Here is a 27,548-nt window from a genome sequence, read left to right on the forward strand (position 1 = left end):
CCCGCCAATCACTACAGGATAAAATTTCAGTTTAAAAGCTGATGATGAACCTGTTCCATTGCCTGAGCAATAAGCACTTGCTATATCATAGCCTGTTAAGGAACTTTTCTGAGCTTTCAGATGTCCTGGTTTAATCTTTGGCTTTCAGGTCCATTCTGCAGAACTAACTTCTGAGTAACTAAATCTCATAAGCTCTGATCTTCGATATGATTGGTTAAAAATGAAGAGTGATCCCGCAGGATCAAGCATTAAAATAATTTTATCTGAAGAGTTTTGGATTTTCAAGTAAATGATTTTCCAAAGGCAGGTAGTTCTGAAGTGAAAACCAGTAATCATTTGCTCCATAGAATTACTCCCAGGTTTACTTGAGGACAAAACTGGGTTTTCCACAGTTTGTAATAAAACGTCATGTTTTTGTACCCAAATACAGGGACCCCAGTGCAGAGACACTGTGCCCCAGCATTACTGAATTAGCAGTGTATTCCCTTGTCTAATACTTCTCACATTTCTTTAGGCAAAAGCATCCTCAATGAACCCTTCTCTTAGCATGGTCTGCCTACCAACCTGGAGCACAACTACACTGGTTCACTGCAGTGGTAACTGCCAGTACTATCACCGTGTCCCCATCCCAAGGAAAGAGTGCATTTGCTCACCAACCACAGCATGGTTTCAGAAGTACAAGACCCCTTACCTTAGGATTCTTCCCTTCTTTGGCCAATAAAGCACGCAGTCGCTCTTGTGAAGGTGGTGCAACAAATATAATATATGGCTTCAAGTCAGAGTTACGTAGTGTTTTCAGTGACTGCAAAAATAGGATTAAATATTTAACAGTTCCACCCAGGAAAAGGGCATTTATTGATGCACTATTCACCTGCTATAGTTGATAATATACTCTTTAAACAAAACACCTGCACAATGTATTAACAGAGATAGAATTAACTGTAAGAGTTCAGATACTATTTCCTACAAAATTTATATTCCAGCATTTTTCAGCCTCATGAAACTATTTTTAGTTTATTTTTTATATTTAAATATTTACTTTTGTTCAAGAATATTCTTCATAACTGAAGGAACAGATCTTTTGGTATCCAAAAGCAATAAAAAGGTCTGCTACAATGAACTAAGTATCTTACAATGCTAAGGAAAGCTATTAGCTTTGAACAGAGAGAAGACTTTAAGTATTATGGTCTAATTGAAAAATCAGTTTAACCTTTTCTGTTTTGAAGATTAAAATACAAGACATCAGATGCACTTTACTGTATATGGAGCATTTTGTTTTGTCAGGTTTGTCTTGGGATAAACAATTTGTCTCTGAGATAAATTTTTATAGCCACAGAATTAGATAAATTTTTAAAGAGTTACGAATTTTTGTCTCATGACATGATTTGCAATACCCATGAACTACACTAGTAGAGTATCACATGGTCCCAGCTGGTGATGATTAATTGATGACTAATTACACCTTCAACACTACCAGATTTTACTGAGGTGGCCGAGTTTTAGGGCTTCTTTTGCAGCATCTACAACAGCAGCAGACCTCATACATACCATATATATCAGAAAACAGGCTGCATTCCAGGACTCAGCCTCTTACCATGTTTGACTAAATTTCCAAATTGAGGTATGCAAGCATCATTTTTGTCTTCATAACCAAAAGGTCACAGCTAAATGGCTTTTCTATACTGTTCATGTGATGTACTTCATTTCTGAACTGTGTTTGGAAACTGCACAAACATTCCTGAAATGCAGTTTCCAAATATAATCACAAACAATGTCCTCTCTATCTTCAAAAACCCCAGAGATCACAGAGTAATTGGAAGATGGAGAGACACAAATCTTATTTTAATTCATTTTTCAATTTAGATGGTTTCCAGATACTTAAAGCTGGTGAAAACTAAGGCCCCTATCACCTGCAGCACAGATAAAGATGTGCATATTTTTTATGCATATAAGGAACTGAATAGAGTCAATTGAGCATCACTGAAAGAAAACCTGCAATAAACATGAATATGGATCTTGAAAACACACTCATTTTATAAACCAGATAGAGCTCTACAGATATTCACAGTAGCTTCTACAATTAAAAGATGACAGGCAAGAGCTTTGCCATACCTGGGTATGAAGATTTAAAAGGCATATCTTGCCCGAGTTGATGACTTGCCGCACGGAGTCTATGCTCGTACCGTAGAGATTCTTCTCAAACTCTCCATATTCAATGAACTTCCCTGCAGCTATGTCACTCTCAAATGCCTGTCGGGAGATGAAATGATAATCCCTGCCAGCTGTTTCAGTCTCTCGCCTGTTCCGAGTAGTATCTACAAAGAAGAAATGGAGATGATGATGGCTGATGATTGGTAGAATCGTATAGAACGTATAGAACTGAAGAAAAGGAAGTTTTTCTCTTAGCAGGCATATTGCTAATCATACAAACACACCCCCCATACCCCCCCAAACCCAACACAGGAAATATCCATGAAATCCGTGTATTTTATTTTCTACAATAAATGTCCCTGGTCAGATTAAGTTGTCAAACTTAATTTAGAGGTCTCTTTAACATTATCTAGAGGAAAAAGAAATAGTAAATTACAAAAGGAATAGTTTTAATTGTGTAGTTATGTTCTGAATGTGAAAACAGCTATTAGTTGTTTTTCAAAAAATATATATTGCTAAGTTGTTTGTAAACATAATCTAGGGTACATTAGACATTAAAAATATAACAGTCACTGAAATACAAGTGGTTTGGGAAGGCACTAAAGCCACATCCACCTAAATTTAAATTTACACAGGACATTTGATTAAAATTTTTTTGCTCAATATACTGGTTCCTTTTTTAACTGCTGTAACTCACTCCAATTTTATTCAAACCAATATAAATGCATGTTTTATAATGCCTCTAGAACACTATGTTTGTAACACTGGATTTGCATTAACTTCCCTTTTTCCCAGACCTCAATATATCCTGCCCCAAACCCCCAAGCACCTAATTACTATTTCCACCAGACCAGGGTTTGTCTGCAGCCAAGGTTTAGAATAAGGAACCTTATCTGCTGTCACACTCACGGGGCACGGCGGAGGCGAAGCGATCCACTTCATTATTCATCAGTCTCTGCCGCAGCTCGTTCTGCCCGCAGTTCTGAGGGCCAATCAGAACGATGGGACGTTTCCTGTTTGCTGGCTGATGGTACAGTGACATCTCCTCGTAGGTCAAAATTTCCTCGTTGTCATAATCTTGAGAGAGAACAGTAAAACACAACACACTCTACTGCCAGTTCCATGCAGTATTGCCTGTTATGCAGTATCAGATTTCAGACAGTTCCTGACTCTCTGCCCAGCATCTAACTCTGAGTCACCAAAGTAACAGAAGCCCAAAGATCATCATGTGCCCAGTAAGGTGAGAATTTTTTCCCTTTCTTGGGAAAAAAAAATGTTTCCACCTGCTACTCTTCATATAACTAGTAGCATAAACCCAAGAAACAATTTCTTTGCCAAAAAACCAAGTTACTAGTACAAGTAACACTTTATACCCAATGCAGCAACCATCATCCCAATCCCAAAGTAGTTTTGTAAGAACATAGTATAAGCACCCTATAAAATCTGTTAAGAAAGTTTCCATTTATGAAATTTAATTATGCAGTGAGATGATATTACAAAGCTGTAATAAATTGGTTCATCATTGTAAAACTGAGTAAATTACAAAAGGAATAGTTTTAATTGTGTAGTTATGTTCTGAATGTGAAAACAGCTATTAGCTGTTTTTCAACAAATATATATTGCTAAGTTTCAGGCTTCTATGCCTGAAAAGCTATGTGTCTTTTCCCTTACCATCTGATTTTCATTAGACACTAAATGACCCTTCAAATCCTTTCACTTCTTTTACATCTTTCATTAAATGCTACAACACAACATAGTATTGCTCTTACACAGAACTACTGCTAGCATTTCTAACATCATATCCTGAATTTCAACATTCTCTTCACAATCTTTTATTTGTTTATAATTACACACACTGTGCAGAAGTTGTTCCTTACCATCATTTTTATTTGCGTTGTATAAAACCTTTTTCCGTTTCTTTTTGTTTTTCTTTGCACACCAGAGTTTTCCTAAGCAAAATAAAAATTACTACAATCAAACACCAATACAACAAAAATCTTCCTATTACGCCCATGTTTTGGATCTTTAAAGTGGAGAATTTATTCTGCAGTTTTGAGAAGGGGAATCATCCTATTGTTGATTACAATGCTTTGATGTATTAAGCAAATATCAAGGACTTCAGCCAAGTCATGGCAGATAAAATTCTTTATGACAAAAGGGGCTTTCCAAATTCCCTACATCATTCCAATTACATCACAAGCAGTTGTGAAAAACCTGCGTGATTTATACAACAGTGTTAAATTCAGACTTGTATTCACATGAAGAATTTCAAGGAATCATCCCACTTGTATAACTAAAAAAAAAAACAAAAACAAAAACCAAAAACATACCAGGAGATTTTTCTGCAACTCCACCATGACAAGGTTCTGTGTAACACTATTTAACACTGCTATAACAGATTTTTTTTTACTTGGGAAGCATATATCCCACCTGATTTTTCAGGCTCCTTATCTTCTTCTATGGTTTGCTTCATTGCTTCTCTTTGTTGCTGAAAACTTTTTCCTTGATGCATTAAAAAAACACAAGAGTCATTAACATTTAGAAACCATTTCCCTGCTTTTTCATAATGACTTACTAATTTGACTCTTTCCTAAGCTTTTACATCTCTGAAGGTTCTAGTAGAACATAACATACAAGAAATTTTAAAAGGGAAATCAAAATTGCTGCAAAACTGATTTATTACTTCAGAAATATATTAATCAAGAGAGACTTGCAGAGCATTTGTAGTATACTAGACAGTTTTGTCTGGAGAAGACAAAGTACTGGAAGGACTACATTTCTCCACTCTGATGATGTAATTTTCTAATTATTTTTGTAAGTCAAATATGTTCTATTTAAATTAAGTATTTTGAACTTCAATTTAAAATAGATTCACCTGTATTTAATCAATGTTTCTCTCAACTGGTTCAAGCATCATAAAGTTAGAGAGTGATATTCTATGGAATTTAAGATGTCTTTTGTTCACAGCATTTAACAGAGAAGCAGATCTTCAATGAACTAGGCTGCAATACATATGGCAATGCAGAAATTATGAATAGACTTCAGTGTCTGAAAAGCCTGTTACTCAAAGGCCCCCAGCAGTGAGAAAGGAAGTCTGTCACAAGCAACTGAAGCCCTTTGTTGAGTGAAAACATGCTGAAAAGTTACCACAAATAGGGGCTGTATCAAGCAGTTTATTTGAAAAAGGTAGGAAACCTCAGAGCTGCGCCCATCTTCAGAGAACAAGTGGGCTGCAGTCCCACATCTCTGCTGCAGCCAGCAGAGGGAACTCTGAATCTGCAGAGTCCCCGCGGTGGAGGAATAAAGGAAGAGGAGAGTAGCTCCTGAAAGGGGCAGTGAAAGCAGTAGCTTTACTCTGCCTTTAACTCAAGATATGGTGATGCTCAACAGCAGGCTGTGTTGCAAATGGTTCATAGAAAGAGACATATATAAGGCAACAGATATTTAAGAGCACACAAGTCTTTGAAAACCTGAATATTGCTCCTCTGTGGCTATGATAACTAACTTGATTGATTGTCAAGCATTTTCTAGATCTTTATTTACCAGGGATAAGGCCTGCCAATGGCTGGTTATCTTCATCTCCATCCCTGTAAGCCTGCCACCAGTTTGGATCTTCTTGACTGATCACATGGAGTATGTCTCCTTTTTGAAAAGACAGGCCTAACTCTCGGCAGGGGACGTAAGGGTCATCAGAGGGATCATAGTCAAAATGCGCTTTCACGTGTATCTGTAGGAGATTGAATGTTAAAAAAAGAAAAACACCCCAGTCACTTCTGAAGAACTAAATCTTGTCTTCCTGGGATTGCATTAGAGCTATGATATAGAAAAACTCCAAGCTTCTATAAAATGAAAAGTTTATCTGGGGCATACAGGAGGTACTGGAATGGAAACATTAGGCAAGCAATGGAAAAGACACAGTTGTACTAGGTTGGACAGAAAGGCTTGAATTTAACATGCAATTTCCTCACCACTGTAGGAGACAATCCCTCCCCAGCTACTGATTTAAGTTCTCTGCATTCAAAAACTATCAGAGGTATTCTGATTGGTTAATGTACCTAACAAATACACTGACTGAAACCCATTTGCTGGGCTTCAAGTGAAGTTTCACTTGTAATGTATTTTGTCACCAATCATTAATGTCTGGGCACTCTTTCTTCAAACTGTTAAAGCTATCTTTTCCTCCCAAAGCATATCTGCAAGTTTCGACAATCCAAATTTTTTTAATACACACAGACATACATATATATACAGACACACACACAAAATACAGAAATTCAAAATAAGAAGCTCAGAACCACAGGAAGTTTTACAATTTCTTTCAGAAACGGAGTTAAAATTGCACTAAAAGTTTTGGTTTAAGATCATTAATGATTTTCAACAGTTAATTCGGGTGTTAGTCTGATAACGATTAAAATCAATTTAAATGGCTACATTTTGGGTTTGTTTCACAATGTAAAGGACCTGCAGAAGAACTTTTTACACACTACTGGTAAAACAAAATACATCTCACCATGCACAAGAACACCTGCAGAGCTACTTACAACTGTCTCCTTGGCAGGAGGTGGCTTGCTCTGCTGACTGGGAATCAAGACGAAGGTCAGAGTACCATGCATGTCAGCCTGAGAAGAAAAATAGACTCTTCATATACAGCATCAAAATATGGCTTAAGGTTAAGAATTTTAATAAATAATACACTTTAGAAAATGCTTTAAAAATTCCCATTCGAAGTTGTTCTTAACAGCACATCATCTAGCCCTTAGCTGGTTTAAAATATATAGTACAGATATACTTAAAGTGATTCAGTAAGACTAGAAAGCTGAATGTTGATAGTCAGATTTTTAAAGCCTAGCTTTCTTGAATATAAACTATTTCTATTTGAAATGGAGCAGCTGTCGTTCTGTCAAGCAGAGACTTAAGAAAAATGCATAATATTCTCTTGTTCTGTTCAAAAATACCAACAAGTGGGTCTACACTGGAATGAAAAAATATATTTAAAAAATGTAATATTTTTAGAATTGTTTAAATTGAACAGTACTTTAAAATCCAAACATTTCTACTATGATTTTATGCTGTTAACATTAGTAAAGAATACAGAACACTGCTTAAAAATTTAGCTAACATACTGAGATCTTGCATATGTAGTGTTCAGTAGACATTGCATATGTAGTGACACTGTAGTCATTCTTGATAAGACAGTAGAACATAATAAATGTCTTGTCTTTATCTTCTGTGTTTACATACTTCCATTTGCAGAATGTGTTTGCACACATAAAAAAATCTCGATAAAGTTCACTTCCTATACACCATTCTATAAAGCATTAAACAACAATTTATCCTGCATAAAACAAGAAAATGCATGTATCTCAGAAAATTCAGAACTAAGGCTTAAATAAAGTAAACGTAACTTGAACATAACAAGATGAAGCTGCAAGAAAGGAAAATCCAAGACTTTCAGTCAGTGTGCACAGTTCCATGAGGAATGTATATAATCTCACAGTGATCATATGAACAGCCTGGTCTAAAAGTCACGTGTAGTTTGTTATCACTTGAGTAGCAAGTAGTGAGGCAAAACTAAGGAGGGAAATAATTTATTTCTCCTGTGCTTGAAGTGCTTTGAGAGGTCTGAAGCATTTTAGAACTTCATTTCCAGATTGCAAAATAAAAATGACAACATATAAAGGATTAAAAGCATTATTTTAAATCAGTTACATTAAAAACGTATTTTAAAAATCCACAAGGTTGTGCTTACTTTGTTTTAATTTTCAGCAAATTGATTTTCTCTTCTGCTGAAGTATTGTGACTTTATACCTTTTGTTTTTCAACCCTAGGTTGCAGGATCTGCCCAGGAGCAGAATAAGCTCTCTGCAGAGAACTAAACTGCCAGACTTGAACTACTTGTTAATCAGCTCCAAAACACTTTTCCGAAGCACAGAACTTAGCTAAATATAGCTTTTAAAAATATAGATGGCAGTGGAGACAATTACAAAATATGACGAATCTCAGATCTGATCCAAAAAAAGCATGAACGTTCAAGGCTTCTCAGAGATTTGTAAGCATCTTTCTAATTGATTTAAAAACAGTAAAACAAAAACCCCCAAACCTCATACATTTCTGCCTCTGCTTCCTTCCACTTGATCTCACTTTACGAAATAGATGAAAAATTTTAACAGCAAATTTTAGAAAAAAGTCCAACTGAAGATGGAAATTGTCCATTAAAAACCAGTGTCTTACTGTACCATAAGGCAACTTTGTCTCTGGATATTGCTGCTTATTCTTCCTACAACATACAACCTACAGCTGAACCTAAGTCTTTGTCTCTTGATTCTGATTTGTCTCTAGAGTATAAACCTACTAAGTGATTTGAAGATTTACTAAATATATTTCTCCTTTTCCTCCTGCCCCGAACTCCCTATTAAATAAGTCCTAGTTGATATTTCCAATGTTCTGTGCCAAAGTTATAAATTAACCTCTAAAAAAATATCATTTTCATCTGTTTCCGCTTTGACAGAATGCTCTTGCCAGCTGCAATCAGACCAAAGATTCAGAGTTAAGTTCCAGGTGTCTTGGACACTGATCCAAAGCAGGTACCAGGGAAAAGCATGAAAGGAATGCATTTGGGCAACAGAAAGTACTGGTGGTAATTGCCAGCTTTTGACATTTTTCTCACAGGGCCTTTTTGAAAGTGAGTATCTCTAATTTACTAATTCCTGATTGATTTCTTGCCTAGCTGCTTTTAAACTGAAGAATAATTTTGTCATGAAAGGTGTAATAGACAAGAAAACATCCATGCAAGTAAACTGCTAGATGAAAGAGCTTTTATCAGGAGTGAAAGAGTAGCAAGTCTAGTCACATAAAGGTCCCATGTGATACAATTTGTAGTGGGTTAAGTCTGACCAGCAACTTAAGCACTGACCAGCTCCTAATGCACTCCTCTCCCAGCTCGCTGAAGGAGAGAATTGGAAGATGCAAGAAAAAGAAATGCAAGAAAACAATCTCATGGGTCAAGGTAAAAACAGTCTAATAAGTGAAGTGGAAAACCCCCAACCCAAGTGATGCAAAAGCAATCATTCACCACCCAGATTTTACTGCTCGGCCTGACGTTACATGACCATTCACATCACTGTGGTCAATCTGGGTCAGCTGTCCCAGCTGTGTCCCCTCCCAACCTCTTGCTCACCCCCCAGCCAGTTCCAAGCAGTGGACAGAGTGAGAAACAGAGAAGGCCTTGACACTGTGCATGTGCTGCTCAGCAACAGCTAAAACACTGGTGCATTATCAACACTGCTTCAGTCTAAAACGCAGCACCGTATAAGCTGCTATGAAGAAAATTACCTCCAAACCAGCCACACATTTATTACTTGTGGACAAAGATGAAAAATTATGGCTTTTCAGAGCTAAACAAAGTTTTTCCTAGAAATCATTAGAAGTAAGTTCAAAGATAACAGCTTGACGATTCCGTATCTGTAGGCTTCATTTTTGCAGATAACTGCAATTATACTTGCCAGTATCCTCCTATGTGTCAGAAAGAAAACTTGAAATGGAACTCCACCTATGAACACCAGTTACCAGAATGAAAATACTTTTGAGGCTAAATATGAGTAAAATGACAGAGTCAACAGGCTTCAGACTTACGAAATGACTACTTATTGCAAAGAAAACAAGAAGTGCTCCAACTCACCAGCAAGTCAAAAACTTCATTAACGTCTTTTCCACGGATCTCAATGCCATTGATCTCCAGAACTTCATCCCCTTCATGTAACAGCCCACTCTTCTCTGCAGCACCTCCTTTAACTATTCGACTGATGATAACAGAATCCATTTCATTGCGAACAGTAGCACCCTGTGTAGTGCAACACATTCTGAATTTATTACACATATGAAACTCAAAGCCATCTATTGTATATATTCCAAGCCAGTGGAAAAACTATGCTGAAAGAGAATGCAAGTAACAGCTTGGATGCATACACACAATGCTTCAGTTCAAAAAAACCACTGTTTAATTCCTTCAACCTACACAAAAGACTGAAGAATTTAATTGCTCCACACCATAAATTCATTATTTTTTTTATTGTCCTAAGGAGATTTTTATTTGAAAGATGCAAATAGCAGATGATAACTGCTAAACAAACACCAAAAGCAAAAACCAGCCAACCAAAAAAAACCTATACCTGGTTGGCACAAGGTTTAAGCTCTCCTGCAGCAAGCCTGGGACAGTGACTCTTGCCAAGAAGATCTGTCAAAACCCAAGTTGATAGAAGTTATACAGATTTTACTGGCAGCATGGCTACTGCCCAATTCCAGTTAAACACAAGTTTACTGTCTATGACTGGTTCTCATTTTGAAAGGAGGGAGAGTGTTTACAAGTTACACATTACCTTTATATTCGAATTCCAAACACTTCCTAGCAATCTGGGAAGGACAAAAAGGCTTACTTCCTTTACACATAACTGAGCAGGCACCAGTACTTACCAACGGAATATCCCGAGCTTTCTCAATGCGAACTATTTTAACCGTCTCCCCTCCATACACGCCAACATTCTCATAAATCTTTTCATCTGTCATAGGCTCTGGTTGCATTTCTTGTTCTGCAACCTTATCATGAGCCAGCAGAAGTGCCTAGTGTTAAACAAAATCAGATCAGTTACAGAAAATATCGCACTTGATATGCATACAAAACAGTAGATGAAAAGCTGCAATTTCAACAGTCTCTGCAGGTTATAGAACATTGCAAACTGACTCAAGCAATAAAAATAAAAAAATCATTTATCACAGTTACGTGGCACCTACTCTTTTTCAAAACTTTCAGACTGGCAAATAATGAAAAAACAATTTTGAACACAATTGTGACTGTACTTCTATCTTATCTTAGTTTTCTATTAAAAAAACAGACATTGGCTTACTATGTATGTGTCTGCAGAGTCAGAATAAGTTTTGCAGTGAAAACTACTTTTACATCACCACCCCAGGACAAAATTTCCTTTATGCACCCTAAGGTAAGCATGAAACAACTGCCAAAGGTAAAAACATAAGCAAAAAGCAGCTCATGTGTTGCCCTGCTCCCACAGACCTACTGCTACATTGGTTATGTGCAAATCACCCTGTCATACACACAGGCCTTAGCAAGGGCTGAATACAGTCATGCACTACACTTCATTAAAAAGTTCCATTCATTTCTGGAAATTGCAAATTTCTTATTCTAGAAAAATGAGGGTAGAGAAATAAAATTCTCCCTTGCCCAGTCAGCCCAAGGTAAAAACTAAGCTACACTGAAAACAGCATCAAGAAATAGATCCATTAGATTAGAAGCTTCATTTTATTTTACCTGCATGTGAGGGGCATTCAGCAAAGCATTAAGCTCCTGTCCATCCTTATGGTGGCTGGGTTTCAAAACGCTCTGTACCTAAAAAATCAAGCAGTAAAACTCTAAATCTAGCCTCTAAGTCTAGAGTAAACTCTAAATCTCCCTTTCCCTTCTCAAGCACAACTCACTACTTGCAATTATTAATTTTACTGAAAGTAAAGTATATCCATGTAGTTGTTATTCTACTCCTGATTGATTAATCTGGTACACATTTGGAAAACATGCAATGAGACCACAGCACTAACCCAGCACATCTTGCCTCAGTAATAAACCAGCAAATCTAAGTTGGTATCCAGTACCTCACACAGATTTGTCAATACCAGAGACTGGCAATGAACTCAGGTATCACAAAGGTGCACACACAAAAAAAATAAACTCTAGACAGTGGAAGTCAGTGATTTCATGTCAGTGAAATCAGTCACAATGAAGTGTATGAGACTATGCTGGGCTTTTAAATTTGAGTAATTTCTTATTAATGTCACTAGCCTTCCTCTTCCTTAAAAGCAGATTATCATATTCTTATTACATAAACTATTTCCACCAACAGCAAGGCCAAAGATTCCGAGACAGGTTTTGCAAAGCATCCTGGAGCTCCTTTCTCAGGAAGTGCACAAATCAAAACTTCAAAAGGTCCCTCCCTGGAAACTTGCTTTCTTTGGCTGGTTCCAAAATAATCCACAATTACACAAGAATAGCTTTTGCTCAAACAGCTTCGGTTGCCAAAAAAAGTTTTCCTTCTCATAGTTATCAAATGAGCCTTGCCACTATCTCTTGCAAATACTGGTACGCTCCAACAGAGAGCCAAGAGCAAGGAAGTCCTTTTACATAAAGGTGAGGCTGAAGATACTTTCCAAAGCCATTATCTTCTGGCCTAATGTGACCAAAGGCACACAGGTGCAACAGCACAAAAGAATCCAAAGACATCAAGAGTAGATTATACAAATCAGAGCAGCAGCTTTCAAAGAATCAAGAAAACAAAAGTTTCAGAGAAAATAATTCAGCTTTTTCTATGATCTAATAGTATCTAAAGGTTGGAAAACCCTCTATACTAGAAACAATTATCTACAGAAATGCTAACAACTATCTTGGATGCTACCAGACAAAAGCTCTGGAAATGTTCAAGTCAAGATACATTTAAAATCTAGGAGAAGCCATGAACTGTGCCCATAAAGCAAGATCCTCATACTGCCAAGCAAACTGTCACATTGAACATGCTCCTGACACAACCTCCCAAAGCCTTCCTTCTCACATCCCTAGGACATGCCTCATGGTGAGCAAGTGTAGTGTAACTTCAAACGGTCAAACAAGAAGCCAGACTTAAGTAATTTTTAAACTGGTTTCTTTAAAATCATAGAAAAGATAAAGAGTCCAGCTTCACAAAGTCCTGGCTTCAGTCATACATCTGAATTAGACAAGAAGCTATTACACCTGGCTTAAATTCTAGGATGTCACACAGCAAACAGAACACTTCAAAAGACATTACTGACAAGTTTTCCTGTGTTTTCAAAGAAAAGATTCTTCTATGGAAAAGACTTTCCCATAAAGGTTTATTTAAGGTCTCTAACTTTCAAAGGACTTTGGACTCTTTACTGAAGAAGTCACAAGAAGCCTTAAAACTTTATTTATCAAATCTTTATGATCTTTTAATAGGAAAACCTACTCAAAGAGCAACTTGGAAGTCTTGCAAGGAACACAATCTTCTGAATGCAAGGTCAGAGGCTGGAGATTTGACAGTGGAAAAGAAAGTAATCTGGTTCAACCAGTTACTCTGCATGCAGCAAACATCCTTTATTCAAGCTGAATTTCTGGTTTAAATAATTTGATTAGTAAAGATTTTAATATTCCCCCCCCATGAAAAACATACATCTCTCATTTGTTAATTCAATTAAGCTCTAGGAAGGCTTCAGGCTGCCCTATACACCACTCATTACAGCAGTAGCGCTGCTTGTCAGTCCTTTGTAACTCTTGCTAATAAATCCTACAGCTTTATCAGTTTAAGAAATTTGACGAAGCCTGTGATTCCAGAAGTGACACACTACATATAGCAGAGACAATTCACTGAGTATGTGGCAATAACTGTATTTTTGTAACTTTTCAGACTAGATTTTACTGTTAATCATGTTAACTTTAGTTGAAGAACCTCGCCCCCCAAATTATCAATTTGGTTTCATTACACACACCACAGTTTGTAGGCATGTATGATGGAGGCATGTGCTGCAGTGATAGGAAGCATTCCAAAATTAACTGCACCTGCAAAATTCGGTTGTTGTTCATCAGCAGGTGAGCAGGACTGTTAGATGGAACACACATACACATTCTGGTGCACTTACACCAGAAGTTATGAGCTTCCAGTGCATCCCCTCAACAGTACTGATCTGGTTTATTTGACTGATTGTGCAGAAGCAGACAGTATCAAGTCCAAAACATTTAGGAACATAGTCACACAGTCTATATAAATTGAGCCTATTAAGTATATTTAATAGCAGGAACATTTTTAAGGTATTTGGTATGTGCTATTACAGCCAATTTATAAACTGTCTTGAATGCTGCATCAAATATTCTTACAAGGTCAAGGTTCAGACCACGTTTCCATAATCCTTAACCCCATCTTGGTGAAGTTTAAATGGATTTAAAATCAATTTAATTACACTTGATGTTTACCAGCTATTTTTATTTGAGATTTGGAGTACACTCCATTACACGAAGATAAGCTTTCTCAAATAAATTCCTTAAGCTCAAGTGCTTCATTCCACCTTTTTAATTCAACTGAAATTTCTTAATAAGAAAAGAAAAATCTTAAGTAGCCAGTGGCTGGTTATCAGAATTGGTGGGAAAAATTAACTGTACATGTATACCACCAATTTTAAGAATTTTCTGAAGAGGACTAGAAAATGAAAAATCCCTAAATAATATTATTACTTTTTCAAAGGGAGACTCTTACATGTTGCATTGTGCAATTATGTTGTAAAATGCCTTTTCCCATCATGAGATGTTATCTTCCACAGCATGAGGCCTAAAACAAAACATGTCTGTAGCTTTAAACTGGGGCACATACTCCAAACAGTTTCAGAATTATACACTGTTGCTCATGACCTGTGCACTAAAATATGCACACCAGCACTACCTGCTATTTAAAATTAATGTTATGCATGTATCTGCTATTTTTCTTTCTTGTAATGTCTTCTGGCTTTTATCATGAAGATGTTATCAGTATCTTAAATCCAGGCTTCTGCAAGTGTCTTTTCAAAAACACCCTGAAGTAAGTAAATGAGCTGCTTTCTGGGGGAGTTTCCCATGCCTATGCTTAGAGGTAGAAAAAGCAAAAGACAACCAAAAATGAGAGTACAAGAAAAAACTTGGGCATGCAAGATAAACACACTGTCAGGATTAAAAAATACCCCACACCAACAAAAAACCCAAAAAACCAAAACAAAAACACCACTAACTTTTCTAAAGCAGAAATAATTTCCTCCCATACTGCTACCATAACTAATACAGAAACATTGCTAAAATGAATAAAAGATTTAAAAACCAAGCATAAGATCTATTCAGGCAAGACAAGGAAGTACAAAGTGATGTGAATGGAGGCTTCAAGGTACCCTCTTGAGATGCTTCTGTCAGACACAGAAATATTTGTCCTGAATTTCTGGCTCTATCATTTCAGGATGTTACTTAACATGTTGCAAAATACAAGTCACTTAAATACACAAGAAGCTGAGTCATGGAGAAACTAGATTACATCTGAAAATAGAAACAGACATTTGCAATATACTGAGTTTTCAGGAATTTCAGGGACAAGACAGGGATAGGAGATGAGTCAAAATGACTGCAGTGATTTGTCTTTCATGTAATAGTCTTGTGGATAATGATCAAATTCTGCTGATTTAAAAATTCTGGATAAATGAAATATTTTCCTTTTGCTTAACCTTCTTCATGACTGTTAAGAGACACAAAACTGGTTCTGCACTATCTTCTGATTTTAGGATTTAACAAATCACCTGAAAAAAGACTATATTGGGAAGGTAAGGGGTATCAAGAAATTGGGAGAAACAAATTTTGGAAATACACCCAGAATTTTCCTAAGCATATTTTCTTCTTGGAAACTTCTATTAAGTAGCAAATAGAAGGTCATCATATTCATGAAGGGAAAGAACCGGCTTTCTTAAGGGTTACATGTGTAACACCCTGTTTCAAAGTTCTGGCTTGTCTGTGAATGAAATCCTAAACTAGGCCTATGTAAAGTGGATGTTTGGAAGAACAGTTTACAAGCAGAAGGTAATTGAAAAGGTTCCTTCAGACTCACAGACACAGCGAACAAACTCAGTGAGGATTTTGAAGTAGGCTACAGACTGATGAATAAGCAAGCCAGAGGAAAGCTCACATGTACTGCAAACGTATGATTACAGTGGGTTGATGAAAAGTTTTCACAGATTCACAGGCTATTCTAAAGTACTTCTACCTGCTTTTGGCAGAGTCTTACTGACAAACCTAAACAAGAAAATCCTACACTGAAGTTTAATCAGCACCTGTGCCTTTAGACTTCATTTAAATGACGTCCCTCAAGAGTCAGTAATTTCTTCTGCAAAAGAACTTCAAGCTTGCTACAATGCTGCTGGGCTTACAGATTAAAGTCTAATAAAGGAAAGGAGAGTGGAAAAAGCTATTAAAAAAATGCTTCAGGGAGAAAGAAAACCAGATCCTAAACCAACCAAACCAACCAATCCAAAAACCCCACCAACACCCACCACCTGCTGCCATACTGAGAGACTCCAACCCATGTACCTGAGTCAGTTTAGTTTGCTGGGTGCTAAATGCTGGAACCTTTCTTTACCCAGCCCCTGGATCTGGCTTTGCTGAACACTACAGTGCTAGGCTTGCACTGATGTTGGTATCCAAGCTGCATAGGTCAAAGCTAACAAATATATATGGGTCTAAGATGTAGCTACCCTTCACTACAATATATACTTGCACCAGGCCATGGAAAATTGTGACAAAAATTACTGAGTGACCCTTTAGAACATTGTAACAATTTCTAAAAAATCTATCAGATCTTACAAAAGAGCTATCATGTGTCAGACCAAAAGAAATTTCATCGCAGCAGTAATTAAAGCACTGCAATTAAGTATTAAGGGATCTGTTGCTCACTTTAAAGCAGAAGGCTTGTTTCCAATATGCTTGTATTTTCAGAGATGACTCCCAATCTAAGAACCACGGCTCAACTTAGAGGAGAGTCACAATAAGAGAGAATTATAACTCAGTTCCTGAATGCTTGAAATAAGAATACCAACGGAAAGGGAGTTAGATTGTCACAACCACTCCCTTTTCCTATGTTTAAATATAGCACCTTCTCTGTTACATACCCATCCATGCTAAAGCAGGAGCTCCTACCCCCAAAATGTTTTTTCTGGTTAGTTTGCTGTATCTGGTTTTTCCAGATTTCCAATCAGTGACTATTATAACCCCTTTCATAGTCAACATTCAGTCACTCAGACAAGCTTGACAAGTATGTATTTCAACAGTAGCTATGATTATAGGTTTCATGTAAGTCACAGGGATGCATACTGTACATACCTCTTGTGCTAGTTCTTGTGCATTGGAGCTGAGAGGATATGGAGGGCTGGCTTTGTTCATGTGCACTGTAACAGCGTTGTGGATCTTAAATGCATTCTGAAAATCACTATTCTGAACAAGCTGTAAAATGAGCGAGATATCCTCTTGACTCTGAGGGTCTACCAAAATGTGCTGGATATGCTTAAGAGAATTTAACAGTTCTTCCACTTCTAGGTAAGAAATAACAAAATACAAATAAGATACGAGTTAACAAGAATGATAACTAAGTAATATTTATATTAAGAGTTATACAAATTTTTTTTACTGTTCAGTTTTTAAACCAGCAGTGATATATGCAAGTTTATTAATTATCTATTATTTCAACATTTTTGTAGCAGAATTTAACTGAATTTAAAGAGTTTTTAAAAAAAGAACCCAAGTAATCAGTAAGAGCAGTAAGACTTTATTGCTAAGCTCATCTTGATACTCTGAATATTCACTGATATCTTGGTTCACCTGTCTGTCTGTATCTACCATATATGTTAGATGTTTATGTATCTCAACTATATAGTGCTTACTTATAGAATGAATACTCAATAAATAAACTGCACTCAATTTAAAAACATAAAATTATGCTCAGTCTTAGCACATTAAAATAAAAAGGATGAAAAAATATCATCTATGAATATCTATGAGTTTTGAAAGTTATCTACAGCAAAAGAAAGTCCATGTCTTTTACCTACACGAATATGAGCTCTGCTTGGGCAGTAAAATATTTTAATATTTTAATAATCAGTTTCTATATGTTTGCAGAATACTATGCATGTACTACATTCTTGAGTTTCAAGAACGGATGTTTTACAAGTGCTTTTTGAAGACTTCTATATTATTTTAAGCCAAACCAAACTTCCACTAAATAGGTCATTCCTAAAAATTAAGTACTTGAAAAACCACCTAAAACAAGGAATATGAATCAAACGCAGGTAAGAAATTTTCCGAAGCAGAAAAAAAAACAATGCATGTTTTGAACCTGAAATAACACACATGTTTTTACACATTATCTGATAAAAACCTGTTCAGCCACAAGAAGCTGGTCAGCAATCTTGCATTTTAAAAAATTCAAGTCAACTAGAACTTTTGAACCCTGGTATTAAAAAAAACGAACAATAAAGAAAATCCCAAATTTCAAAATTATCAGTTGATACGGATACCAAAATACCAGCTTTGAGAAGAACTTTAAAGTTTTAACAACCTTTGTTTATTCATTATGAGCTAGTAAAATCAGGAACACTATCAAGACATCAGCTAAATTGAATTTTTTACATGAAAAATCACAGCAGATACTGATCACTAACACGGATACTTCCTTCAAGAAGTTTCCTTACACATTTTTAACCACAAATTCATCAGTACACTGAACACAAGCCTAGACTCAAAATATTTCAGCACAACATAAAAAATGGTTGATAAATGGGCACACGAAAAACCAAAAAGCCTAATAAAATATGCATTTCTAATAAGTTTGTTTTAATTTCAGACAAACCATATCTACATACAAACTGTCAAGTCTGAGTTTGCAAGTTAAGTCTTCTGTACTACAAAAGGAAACAAACAAGCCAGGACTACTATGCTTGTACTTCACTGTCTGCAGGACAATAAAAAATAGTAATAAAAACCCCTCCAAAACCATTCCACACATGCTAAAAAACATCCTACCCACCAAAGGACTTCTTCCTGTAACCACCAAGGAAACAAAGGGCAGTAGGACAAAAGCAGCACAGAAAGCTTGGATACTGGATGTGCAGGATATTCCACTGCTGATATCCAGTACAGCTCACAGCACTAATTATGGTAGCCAATGTCTCACTAGGGAACTGTATACACAATATACTGCTTATCACACTGGGAGAAATGCCATTTGGAGAGAAGGCTAAAGAACACTCTACAAGTGAGAGTATTTGCTAAATAAGACATTGTCAGCTGGCAAAATTCTCATCTAATGGAGCATGCACAGTACTGAAGTATCTCTAACCCTTACTCCCAAGTCTGAGGAAGTGCACTATTTTCAAGCATAAAGAAAAAAAAAAGTGAGTGAAACAAATGTTATTGTATAGCTTCTACTGACACCTGCTTGGTTAAAAAACATACCAACTCAAAGTTCTGCTATTTGTTAGGGTCATTGGATTAAAAAAGCAGTGAGATACTAGAGAAGAACCTCACTTTTTATCTCTTCCTATGTGTCAGTTATTTTACTCCATTATTTCTGAAATTTCAAATACATACACAATTCTAATACATGCTGTGTGTAAGACAGACATCTTACTCTGTATCTATAAAAAAAGACATCCTGTTCCTATACGTCTTTACATATTCTGTTTTTAGCCCTTTGCTAAAAGTTCCTTCTTTGTTGCCCCTTCTTACAAACTATCACGGTACTCTCTTCTCTGTATAATTCCCTTCTACACTGAGGCTTCATCTTCAGGATATCAAAGCTTTACACCAAGTGATTTCCCCCCACCACAAAACAGCAAACAAATATCCACCTCAACACAATTATAAATCAGAAATAATGTTTCAAAGGAGTGATTTGAAATATTCCTCAAAAGGTAGCACTCCATTTCCTAGTCACTTGTTTAATAAAAAACCATACATATAAAACCACACACAAATCTGGCTTTATGAATACCTAATTCTCTCTTGGTTCCTGCTTCTGAAGTCTAAATCACAGATGAGATTCTGGTGCAGGGTTTGGTTTTCTTTTTTTTTTTGTTGGTTTTGGTCTTTTTAAAGTAACAATAATAAAAAAAAAGCACCAGGTAACAAAAGACTCCAGATATTTCCTATTAAAAGGGTTGTCTTGAAGAAAAAAAAGTTCAGTAAGACCAATATCTGCATTTACTCACATAAAAGTCAGGGTTCTTTTGCAGAGCAAGTCCATTTTTTTAATTGCAGATCAATTAGCAATCAAATACTGGGTTTTTTCAAGTCGTCTTTTACAAGAAGTGTTGCAGCCTTTTTCCATTACACTATGAAATGGCTGGAATGTGACTGAGCAGTGTGAGATATACACATTAATCAAAAAACTGCCAGGGCAAAAGTATGCAGCTGCAGGGGAGGATGTGCAGTCACAGCTTAACATGTTAGATTAGAAAATGAAGAAAAGAAAATAGATTTTTTTTTATCACCTTAAACAAAAAGTTAAGAAGACCAAACTTCAGAAGATAGGCTTTATTATACATCAATTATACACCAGTGTCTTCATTCCCAAACTTTTCTGTAGAGTAATCCATGTGCTGGTACTAGCACTTTAATGCTTCAAATATAACTTGAATCACATGGTTAGGAAAAGTAGTTTTGAATAAAACAGTATTTCAGAAAGTTTATTTATAACATATTTATAAACATATTTATAGTATAAAAGCAAAAAACTGGCAGTTTTTTAAATTAAAAAAAAAGTCATCACTGTAGCCAGAAAGGGCTTACTTTGGAAAGGCTTACTTCAGTGTCAGTTATTCATTTAACTAAATTAGCTGAATGAACTGAATGAACTGTAGAAAACAAAAGTAGTCTGCATGTTGTGGAAGCATAGTCTATGAAAAAGCCAATAAATACTTATATGCACATGTGCTAGGTGCAGAGACTATTATTTCCACTTAAACAGCTGTCTAAATAATATATTGTTGTGATAACAAACATGCCCTTTAAAATTCTTTAGGTTAAGTCTCCAGTTTTATTTTTATATATATATTCCAATTTCCTTAATCTAGTCTGATTTCTTTTATGATGATAAAAACATTAAAGACTTGGCAAGGATCTACCAAATTAGACACTGGCACTTACAAAATATTCTCCAAACTAAAAATAGAGACACATAGGTCAACATTCTTACTTAAAAGATGCATCTTCAGGAGAAGCTCTATGGATTAACACATACACATAAAAGCAAAATTAAGATCAATATTTTAAAAAATACCAAAGAAGGATAGTTGCATATCTCTATAGCTCACTAGCACCTGTTGAGGTTTATTTGGGATTTTCCTAACTAATCTCAGAGATTTGTGAATGTAACTGAGTACTTTAACCTGGACGGTAAATGTAGAAAGAGAGGAGAGCCAAATGTTTATTATAAATGTTAGATTAACCCAGAAACTGGAAAAAGGACATACTTAAAAGTGGAAGAAAATTTTGTAAGAGTTTAAGTTACTGCTGAAGCATTTCACTGAATTTAAATTTTAACTGTTTTTGACAACACTAGTGACTGAATACAAATTCTTTAGGGACTATATAGTTTAAAAACCCACAGTATTTTATTTAGAACTATTTTTTCCTATGTTTGCAACAATTCAGCATCACAGTTGTGTATAATCAAAAGCGCTACTCTGAATTACAGTCACATAGTAGGTAAGGCTGGAAGGGACCACAGTCATCTGGTCCAATCTCCCTGCTCAAATACAGTCATCCTAAAGCACACTGCACAGGACAATCCAAACAATTCTTGAGTATCTCCAGTGAGGGAGACTCCACAATCTCCCTGAACAATCTGCTCCAGGGCTCGATCACCTGCACAGTAAAGAAACTCTTCCTCATGTACAGGTGGAACTTCCTGCACATCAGTTTCTGCCCATTGCCTCCTGTCCTATTGCTTGGCATCACCAAGAAGAGTCTGGATCCATTCTCTGACACCCTCCCTTCAAACACTGATGAGGTTCCCTCTCAGTTCTTGAGAATCTCTTCTTGAGGCTAAACAGGCCCAGCTCCCTCAGCCTTTTCTCATAAGAGATGCTGTCTTGCTGCCCTTCACTGGATCTGCTCCTGTAGCTCCATCTCTCTCTTGTCCTTAGGAATCCAGAACTGGACACAGCACTCCAGGTGAGCCTCGCCAGGGCTGGGTACAGGAGCAAGATCATCTCTCTTGACCTGCTGGCCGTGCTCTTCCTAATGCAGCTCAGGATCCCATTGGCCTTCTTGCCCACAAGGACACACTGCTGGCTCATGGAATGCTGAACTGTAAATCCTCTCTTCTTAAAAATCTTAAGTTTACTGATACAAATGACAAGACTCAAACTTTGATTACGAAAATAAACAAAGTCACCACATCGTTTTTCTTCAAGATGCACCTTATACCATGTATTATTTCCTAATTTACCTCTTTCCACACACACCTCTATAATTTTCTTGTCCCCAGTGTTTGGCATTTCTCTTCTTACACCTAGTATTGAAAGAATCCTAGCTTCCATTCAATACCAATTTCCCACCTTCTATTCTTGCTGAGCTAAAACTAATTTCCTCCTTCCAGCTTTTCACAAATACTTTGACAACCCCTCAGCTTCTCCCACAGTTGGTACCCTTCTGAATTCTCCATTAAGAGATTTTAAAACCTGCCTTTCATCATCACAGTAATTTCTTCACTGTTATTTCTCCTGTTTAAACAGCCTACATCAGCTCCTAGCTGGCTCTCAAGAATGTCAGACTGATGTATGTTACTTCTCATCCTTACCAGTTTCCATGGCTAGCTGCTTTGCCCATCGTTTTGCATCAATCCTTCCTCCATGATCTCAGCACCTGCAGCATGAAACCTAGCCCCAGCTTTCTAATTCCAAGTCACTCTTTCCTCCCTTCTCTAGTTTCAATTTCCAATTCCTCCAGCCGTCTTCACAGCTTTTGGCTACTTTGGCTAAGCAACTCTCAACTGAAGACACTTTTATGGTTTGACACCCATTTTTGTATCTTCTGCTTTGTGTTTCCTCTAAGGAGAGAATTTCACAATCAAATACTTTACACTTCATAAAGTTAACTACAGAATCTGCTTCTTACAGAGAGATCTCACAGCTGACAAGCCATGCACTAAAAAAGACTTGCTAGCCTTGTTTGTAATTGACCCTGCTCTCCACAGGAGGTTGAACAGGACGACTTCCTGATGACCCTTTCAATCTAAATTTTCCTAAAGAAGGATTTGTACAACAAGGATTATCAGAGGCTATGGAGCAGACATGTCTTTAACAGAATTGCTGCTCAGGCACACAAATACTAGAAATGAAGTAAAAAAGAAGAAATTAGCAATTTCATAGCTATTTTTCACTCTGTATTCTCAACTACCAGCCAACAGGAAAAAAAAGATGCCCAGAAAAAAAGGCTGCCTTTTTAAAGCAATCCGGACCTCTGAACAGGCACGGATTTAGAAATCTGGACTCCCACAGATTCCCAATGCATCTTTGTCACTCCAGTAATACACCATATTTTATTTAAAATAATGATGTTTGAGGAAGAAAAGTTAGAAACATTTTCTGTACAAGCATAGTTAAAACAATGACAACTATGAAACAAAAAATTTCAGCATCCATTTCTTAAAAAGTTATTAACATTACATTTTCATCAATGTCTAAGCAGATTTTCATTATCAATACCAATACTTCAAGAGCTGTATTGGCATGACATTTATATTAGGTGGCAATTGATAATGCAAGACAGAATGGGAAAAAAGCACTAGCATGTTTCTCCTTAAAGTATTAACAACTTTTTTATTTTAAATGACAATCTGTGTTTATTCATTCCTTATTCTGGTCTACATTTCATCAAACATCATAAAATAGGGTATTACTTACATGGTTTTCCCCAGCCTTAAGAAGATAGAGATACTGACTGAATTAATTATTATCCACAAGGTTATTTAACTGTTCCCCAAATGGATCAGTTTTGAAAAGCCACTTGCTGAGGTGCATAGCCTGATGTTTGGCTAAATAAAAATACCCCAAATGACCACAAATCTAAAGGACCAGAAGACTTGAAATCTGTTTGAAAAATGAGCTATATTAGGTTTTCAGTGGCCTAAAAGAGCATTAATTCCAAATAAATGTTTACTCCATTAGCCCATTCATTGCATTTTACCTACCCAGTGTTTTCACAGCGTAATGAGGACTCTCCAAAACAATCCCTTCTTCTGTGTCAAATATTGGATTATCTATTCCAGTTTTAGGAGGAATTTGTGCTAGTTTCTTTAGCCTCATGGAAGCAGTAAGGTCCAGTTCTTGTTTCCTTCCCTCTTCTTCTCGTCTGCGCCGTATGTCCTCCTGCTGCTGACGGATTCTCTCCAGCTGAGCACTGCGCCGCATGGGCATCATCCTGGAGCCCAAGTCCCCAGGGCAATCAACAGCCATTTCTCTGTGCTTCTGAGGGTCCTCAGGAGACACAAGATCCACATTTTTTGCTTCATTGTCAGAATCTTCTGTGATATGTCCATTCATATGAGAAGTTGTCATGATTATTTGTGATTATGCTTATGCTCTTCAAACCAAAATGCTGCTACTAGGCCAGTTTGTGGTACGATATTGTGTAAAATCCATTATAAATTCAAAAATATTTCCATTCCATCACAAGACGCTTGAAGAGGCATCCAGGAGGAAAATCTAATGACAGATATTCAAAAGAAAAGAAATTAGTGAGTAATTGGACCCATAAGAAAACACCTAAGGTCCGCAGGCATAAGAACAATGGAACTTTGCGTAAAAATTTACACAGTGGTTCCTCCCCTACAAAGAACTACAGAATCCTCACAAATATTTTCTCATATTCTGGTAGACTTCAGGTGCCAGTGTTAGAAAAGGAGCACTGTTCAAACTAAAGTTAAAATCTCTTGTATTGCCCAGTGAAAACCATGGTGATTCTGTACTTAGCACAATTGCAAATAAATAGTTTTCCAAGAGTTCTCACTCGGGTTTTAATTTGTACTTTGATTCTTAAAAATTCCAACACAAACCATGCTTACAATCTCACAAACACTAAGTAAGAAAAACTTGTTATAAATAACAGATTCATAAGAAGTTGAGTATGCTGAACACAAGTGAAGCTATTTGCATTTATTGTTTATAAATTATAAATTATTGTTTATAAATTTTATGTAAACATTGCTTCCTGGATTCAGAGAAGACAGGTCTGACAGAGTTCATCCAAAAGCAGACCTAAAGCAGACAGGAGCTGCACTTACACAATTCCAAGCACAGATAAAGTCCTTGGATAAGGGTTTGGACAATTCTGGTTAGCAGCTACTCTTAATACTTCCTATAGGTAGGCATTAAAGCAGGAAGGATTAAATACAAGAGTTAAAATCCTTGTGTGGGAGTACAGACATACAGATTTGACACAGAATAATAATTAATTTCCACAGTCAAGTATGACAGTCCACTATACTACACACACCTTAATCTGGTTTCTTATTCCTGATGATTCAGGCTAAAGAGCTTAGGTGTCCTGATAAATATAACCACTCATCTCTTCAATATAATACATGTAACAGTGTTTTATACAACATTGCCTTTCTGACAGTGATATGGTATCTGCAATCTGTCCAATCAAAAGGTCAGAAAATTAATAGTTAAATAGTTGCATACCGTATTAGCAATATACTTAATTTTTAAAGTTACATTTTATCATTTTTTTAATAGCTACTGAAAGGAAATAATAGGAAATATCTCTAAGTTTTATTACACACTGGAAGACAGAAAAAACCCCCCCAAAAAACCAAAACTCAAAATCAGAACATTCTTACACCAAATGTTTGTGTTCGGAGGAGGAAGGAAAGGATGTTTATGTTGCAATTAAGTTGAAAATTAAATATCTATAGTTCTGTTTGGTAGGAGCAGCAATAGAAACTCCTACACAAGTTTTTGCCAGCTTGCAATTCTAAATATGTAGATCTTTTCATTTTCATGAGGAGTAGAACACAGCAACAACAAAACTATTGCCTTTATTTGTTTCCTCTCTAGCTTCTGCTACTAAAATAGTTATTACTAAAAACTTTCCAAGAAGAAAATGAAATTAAAGCATTTCTGTGGTAATAAAAAATTCTTTTCTTTCCCTTAAAAAACACTTAATTGCATTCCACTGATAGGCTCAACATCCAATGCTCAACATGCACACATTCAGAAAAAAATCTAGGCAAAAAAAGCCTACCAAAACTGCATGGTACTGAGGGTAGCACTGCAAGTACCCCACAATTACTCAGTGCCTGTAAAGCCTTCAGTTAGTGCCCAACTTAGAACAGATTTTCAAAGAATGAAGACATAAAATCAGCATTTAGACAAGGTTATATAAAGCACCACTTTCAAAAAAAATTCTGTGAAATTCAAAGAAAGGTGGATAAAAATTTAGCAAAATGATCTTCAAAAAGCTACATTTCTCCTTCTGATAAGGCAACTTGTCTGTACAGAAATACCTATCTCCAAAAAGAAGCCTCATTAGGAATAATAAAATTGCAAAGACCACTATTATAACTGTGGAAGACAATTCAAATTCTTTTTAATTCAAGTTGTATTGGCCATAGCTTGTCTAAACAGCGAGCCTTTTCAAAGCTACATTCATCTCTTTTCAACTCTGACAAGCTGAAAGGAAACTCACATTCCTGAGTCTACAGGGTACAACCAACAGGTGCTGAAACAATGAATAAGGTGTTGAGGGGATGAATAATATCCATTTAATCAGCACCAAAAACGTCAAAAACAGGGTGTGATGACCTGCAAGAAATAAACCACAATTTTACACTCAATCATGTTTAAGCTAAATGACATCACACTCTAGTGAATCTTAATCAGAAAGAATTATGAGAAAATTGAGTTGATGGCCAATGATTAAAAACAGGTCAAGAATATTTACAGTGGGATTAGATACATATCCTCCATCAAATTTCAAGTGCCAGCTACAAAAACGACACACCAAAAACTCATATAAGTATATAGAGTGAAAAGATTTAAAATCTCTTTAGTTTAGTAATGTGAACTGAAGGCAAGAGAAACAAAAATATAGTCTGGAGTAATAGGCAACCTTTATACATTTTCAGTATAAACTCTGTGCAAGACACAAAGGGCATGCAAATTCTTTGAACAGGGTACCAAGACATTTAAGTCACCTGTGATAATAGCTGCCCACTTTCAGTATTCAAGATCTGACCTAACCAAGTAAAAAAGAAACAAAAGCTATGAAAAATCAGAGCTCTCTTGCAGCCACACTTTAACAGCAACAGTCAGAAAACCACAATGACAATTTAAGAGTTTTGGAATTTTATATAAGTATTTCTAGTGTCCCAGAAAGCTAGATAGTTCTAAAACCAGCAATAAACAGTACAGCAAAAGAATCATGCTCAGATTATACAAAAGATAATACAAAATATCGTGTTATCAGGCAACCTAAAATTTGACCTTATGGAAACATCAAACCAAATACACAAAACCCTGACCCCTAGATACAACTAGCTGGTAATCCATAAAAGTATAGGCATGCAGCAAGCCTGGAATGCTGAACAACTTCCTTTAATCAAAGAACTTCTGATAACAGGTGACCCCTTCCAAACCTAAGCCCCTCTCCTTCCTGTTGTCTCAGGTCTGCATCACACATCACAAATCCTCATCTCCAACTGTTTTGGAAAATTGCTATTGCCCAACTGCAACAAAGGAAATAAGCATGTAAGGAAAAAAAACAGATCCATTCTTAAGTTCCT

The 27,548-nt window shown here is 36.3% G+C and overlaps 1 protein-coding gene across 1 annotated transcript in view; it reads right to left on the reverse strand.

The window, feature by feature from the left end:
* PALS1 (protein associated with LIN7 1, MAGUK p55 family member) overlaps window positions 1–27,548 on the reverse strand; it is a 54,972-nt gene that overhangs the window by 4,092 nt on the left and 23,332 nt on the right. Inside the window, exons 2-13 of the mRNA XM_014869438.2 lie at window positions 23,952–24,465; window positions 17,084–17,292; window positions 11,474–11,551; window positions 10,621–10,767; window positions 9,830–9,991; window positions 6,693–6,770; window positions 5,695–5,878; window positions 4,582–4,653; window positions 4,029–4,100; window positions 3,061–3,228; window positions 2,113–2,315; window positions 692–802 (exon numbers count right to left, since the gene is read on the reverse strand). Of these exons, the coding sequence (XP_014724924.1) occupies window positions 692–802; window positions 2,113–2,315; window positions 3,061–3,228; window positions 4,029–4,100; window positions 4,582–4,653; window positions 5,695–5,878; window positions 6,693–6,770; window positions 9,830–9,991; window positions 10,621–10,767; window positions 11,474–11,551; window positions 17,084–17,292; window positions 23,952–24,318 (1,851 nt within the window). The 5' untranslated portion in view covers window positions 24,319–24,465. The remainder of the gene's footprint in view (window positions 1–691; window positions 803–2,112; window positions 2,316–3,060; window positions 3,229–4,028; window positions 4,101–4,581; window positions 4,654–5,694; window positions 5,879–6,692; window positions 6,771–9,829; window positions 9,992–10,620; window positions 10,768–11,473; window positions 11,552–17,083; window positions 17,293–23,951; window positions 24,466–27,548) is intronic.

The sequence above is a fragment of the Sturnus vulgaris genome, chromosome 6 (genome assembly GCF_052056855.1).
Source record: "Sturnus vulgaris isolate bStuVul1 chromosome 6, bStuVul1.hap1, whole genome shotgun sequence".
In the NCBI taxonomy this organism is placed as follows: domain Eukaryota; kingdom Metazoa; phylum Chordata; class Aves; order Passeriformes; family Sturnidae; genus Sturnus; species Sturnus vulgaris.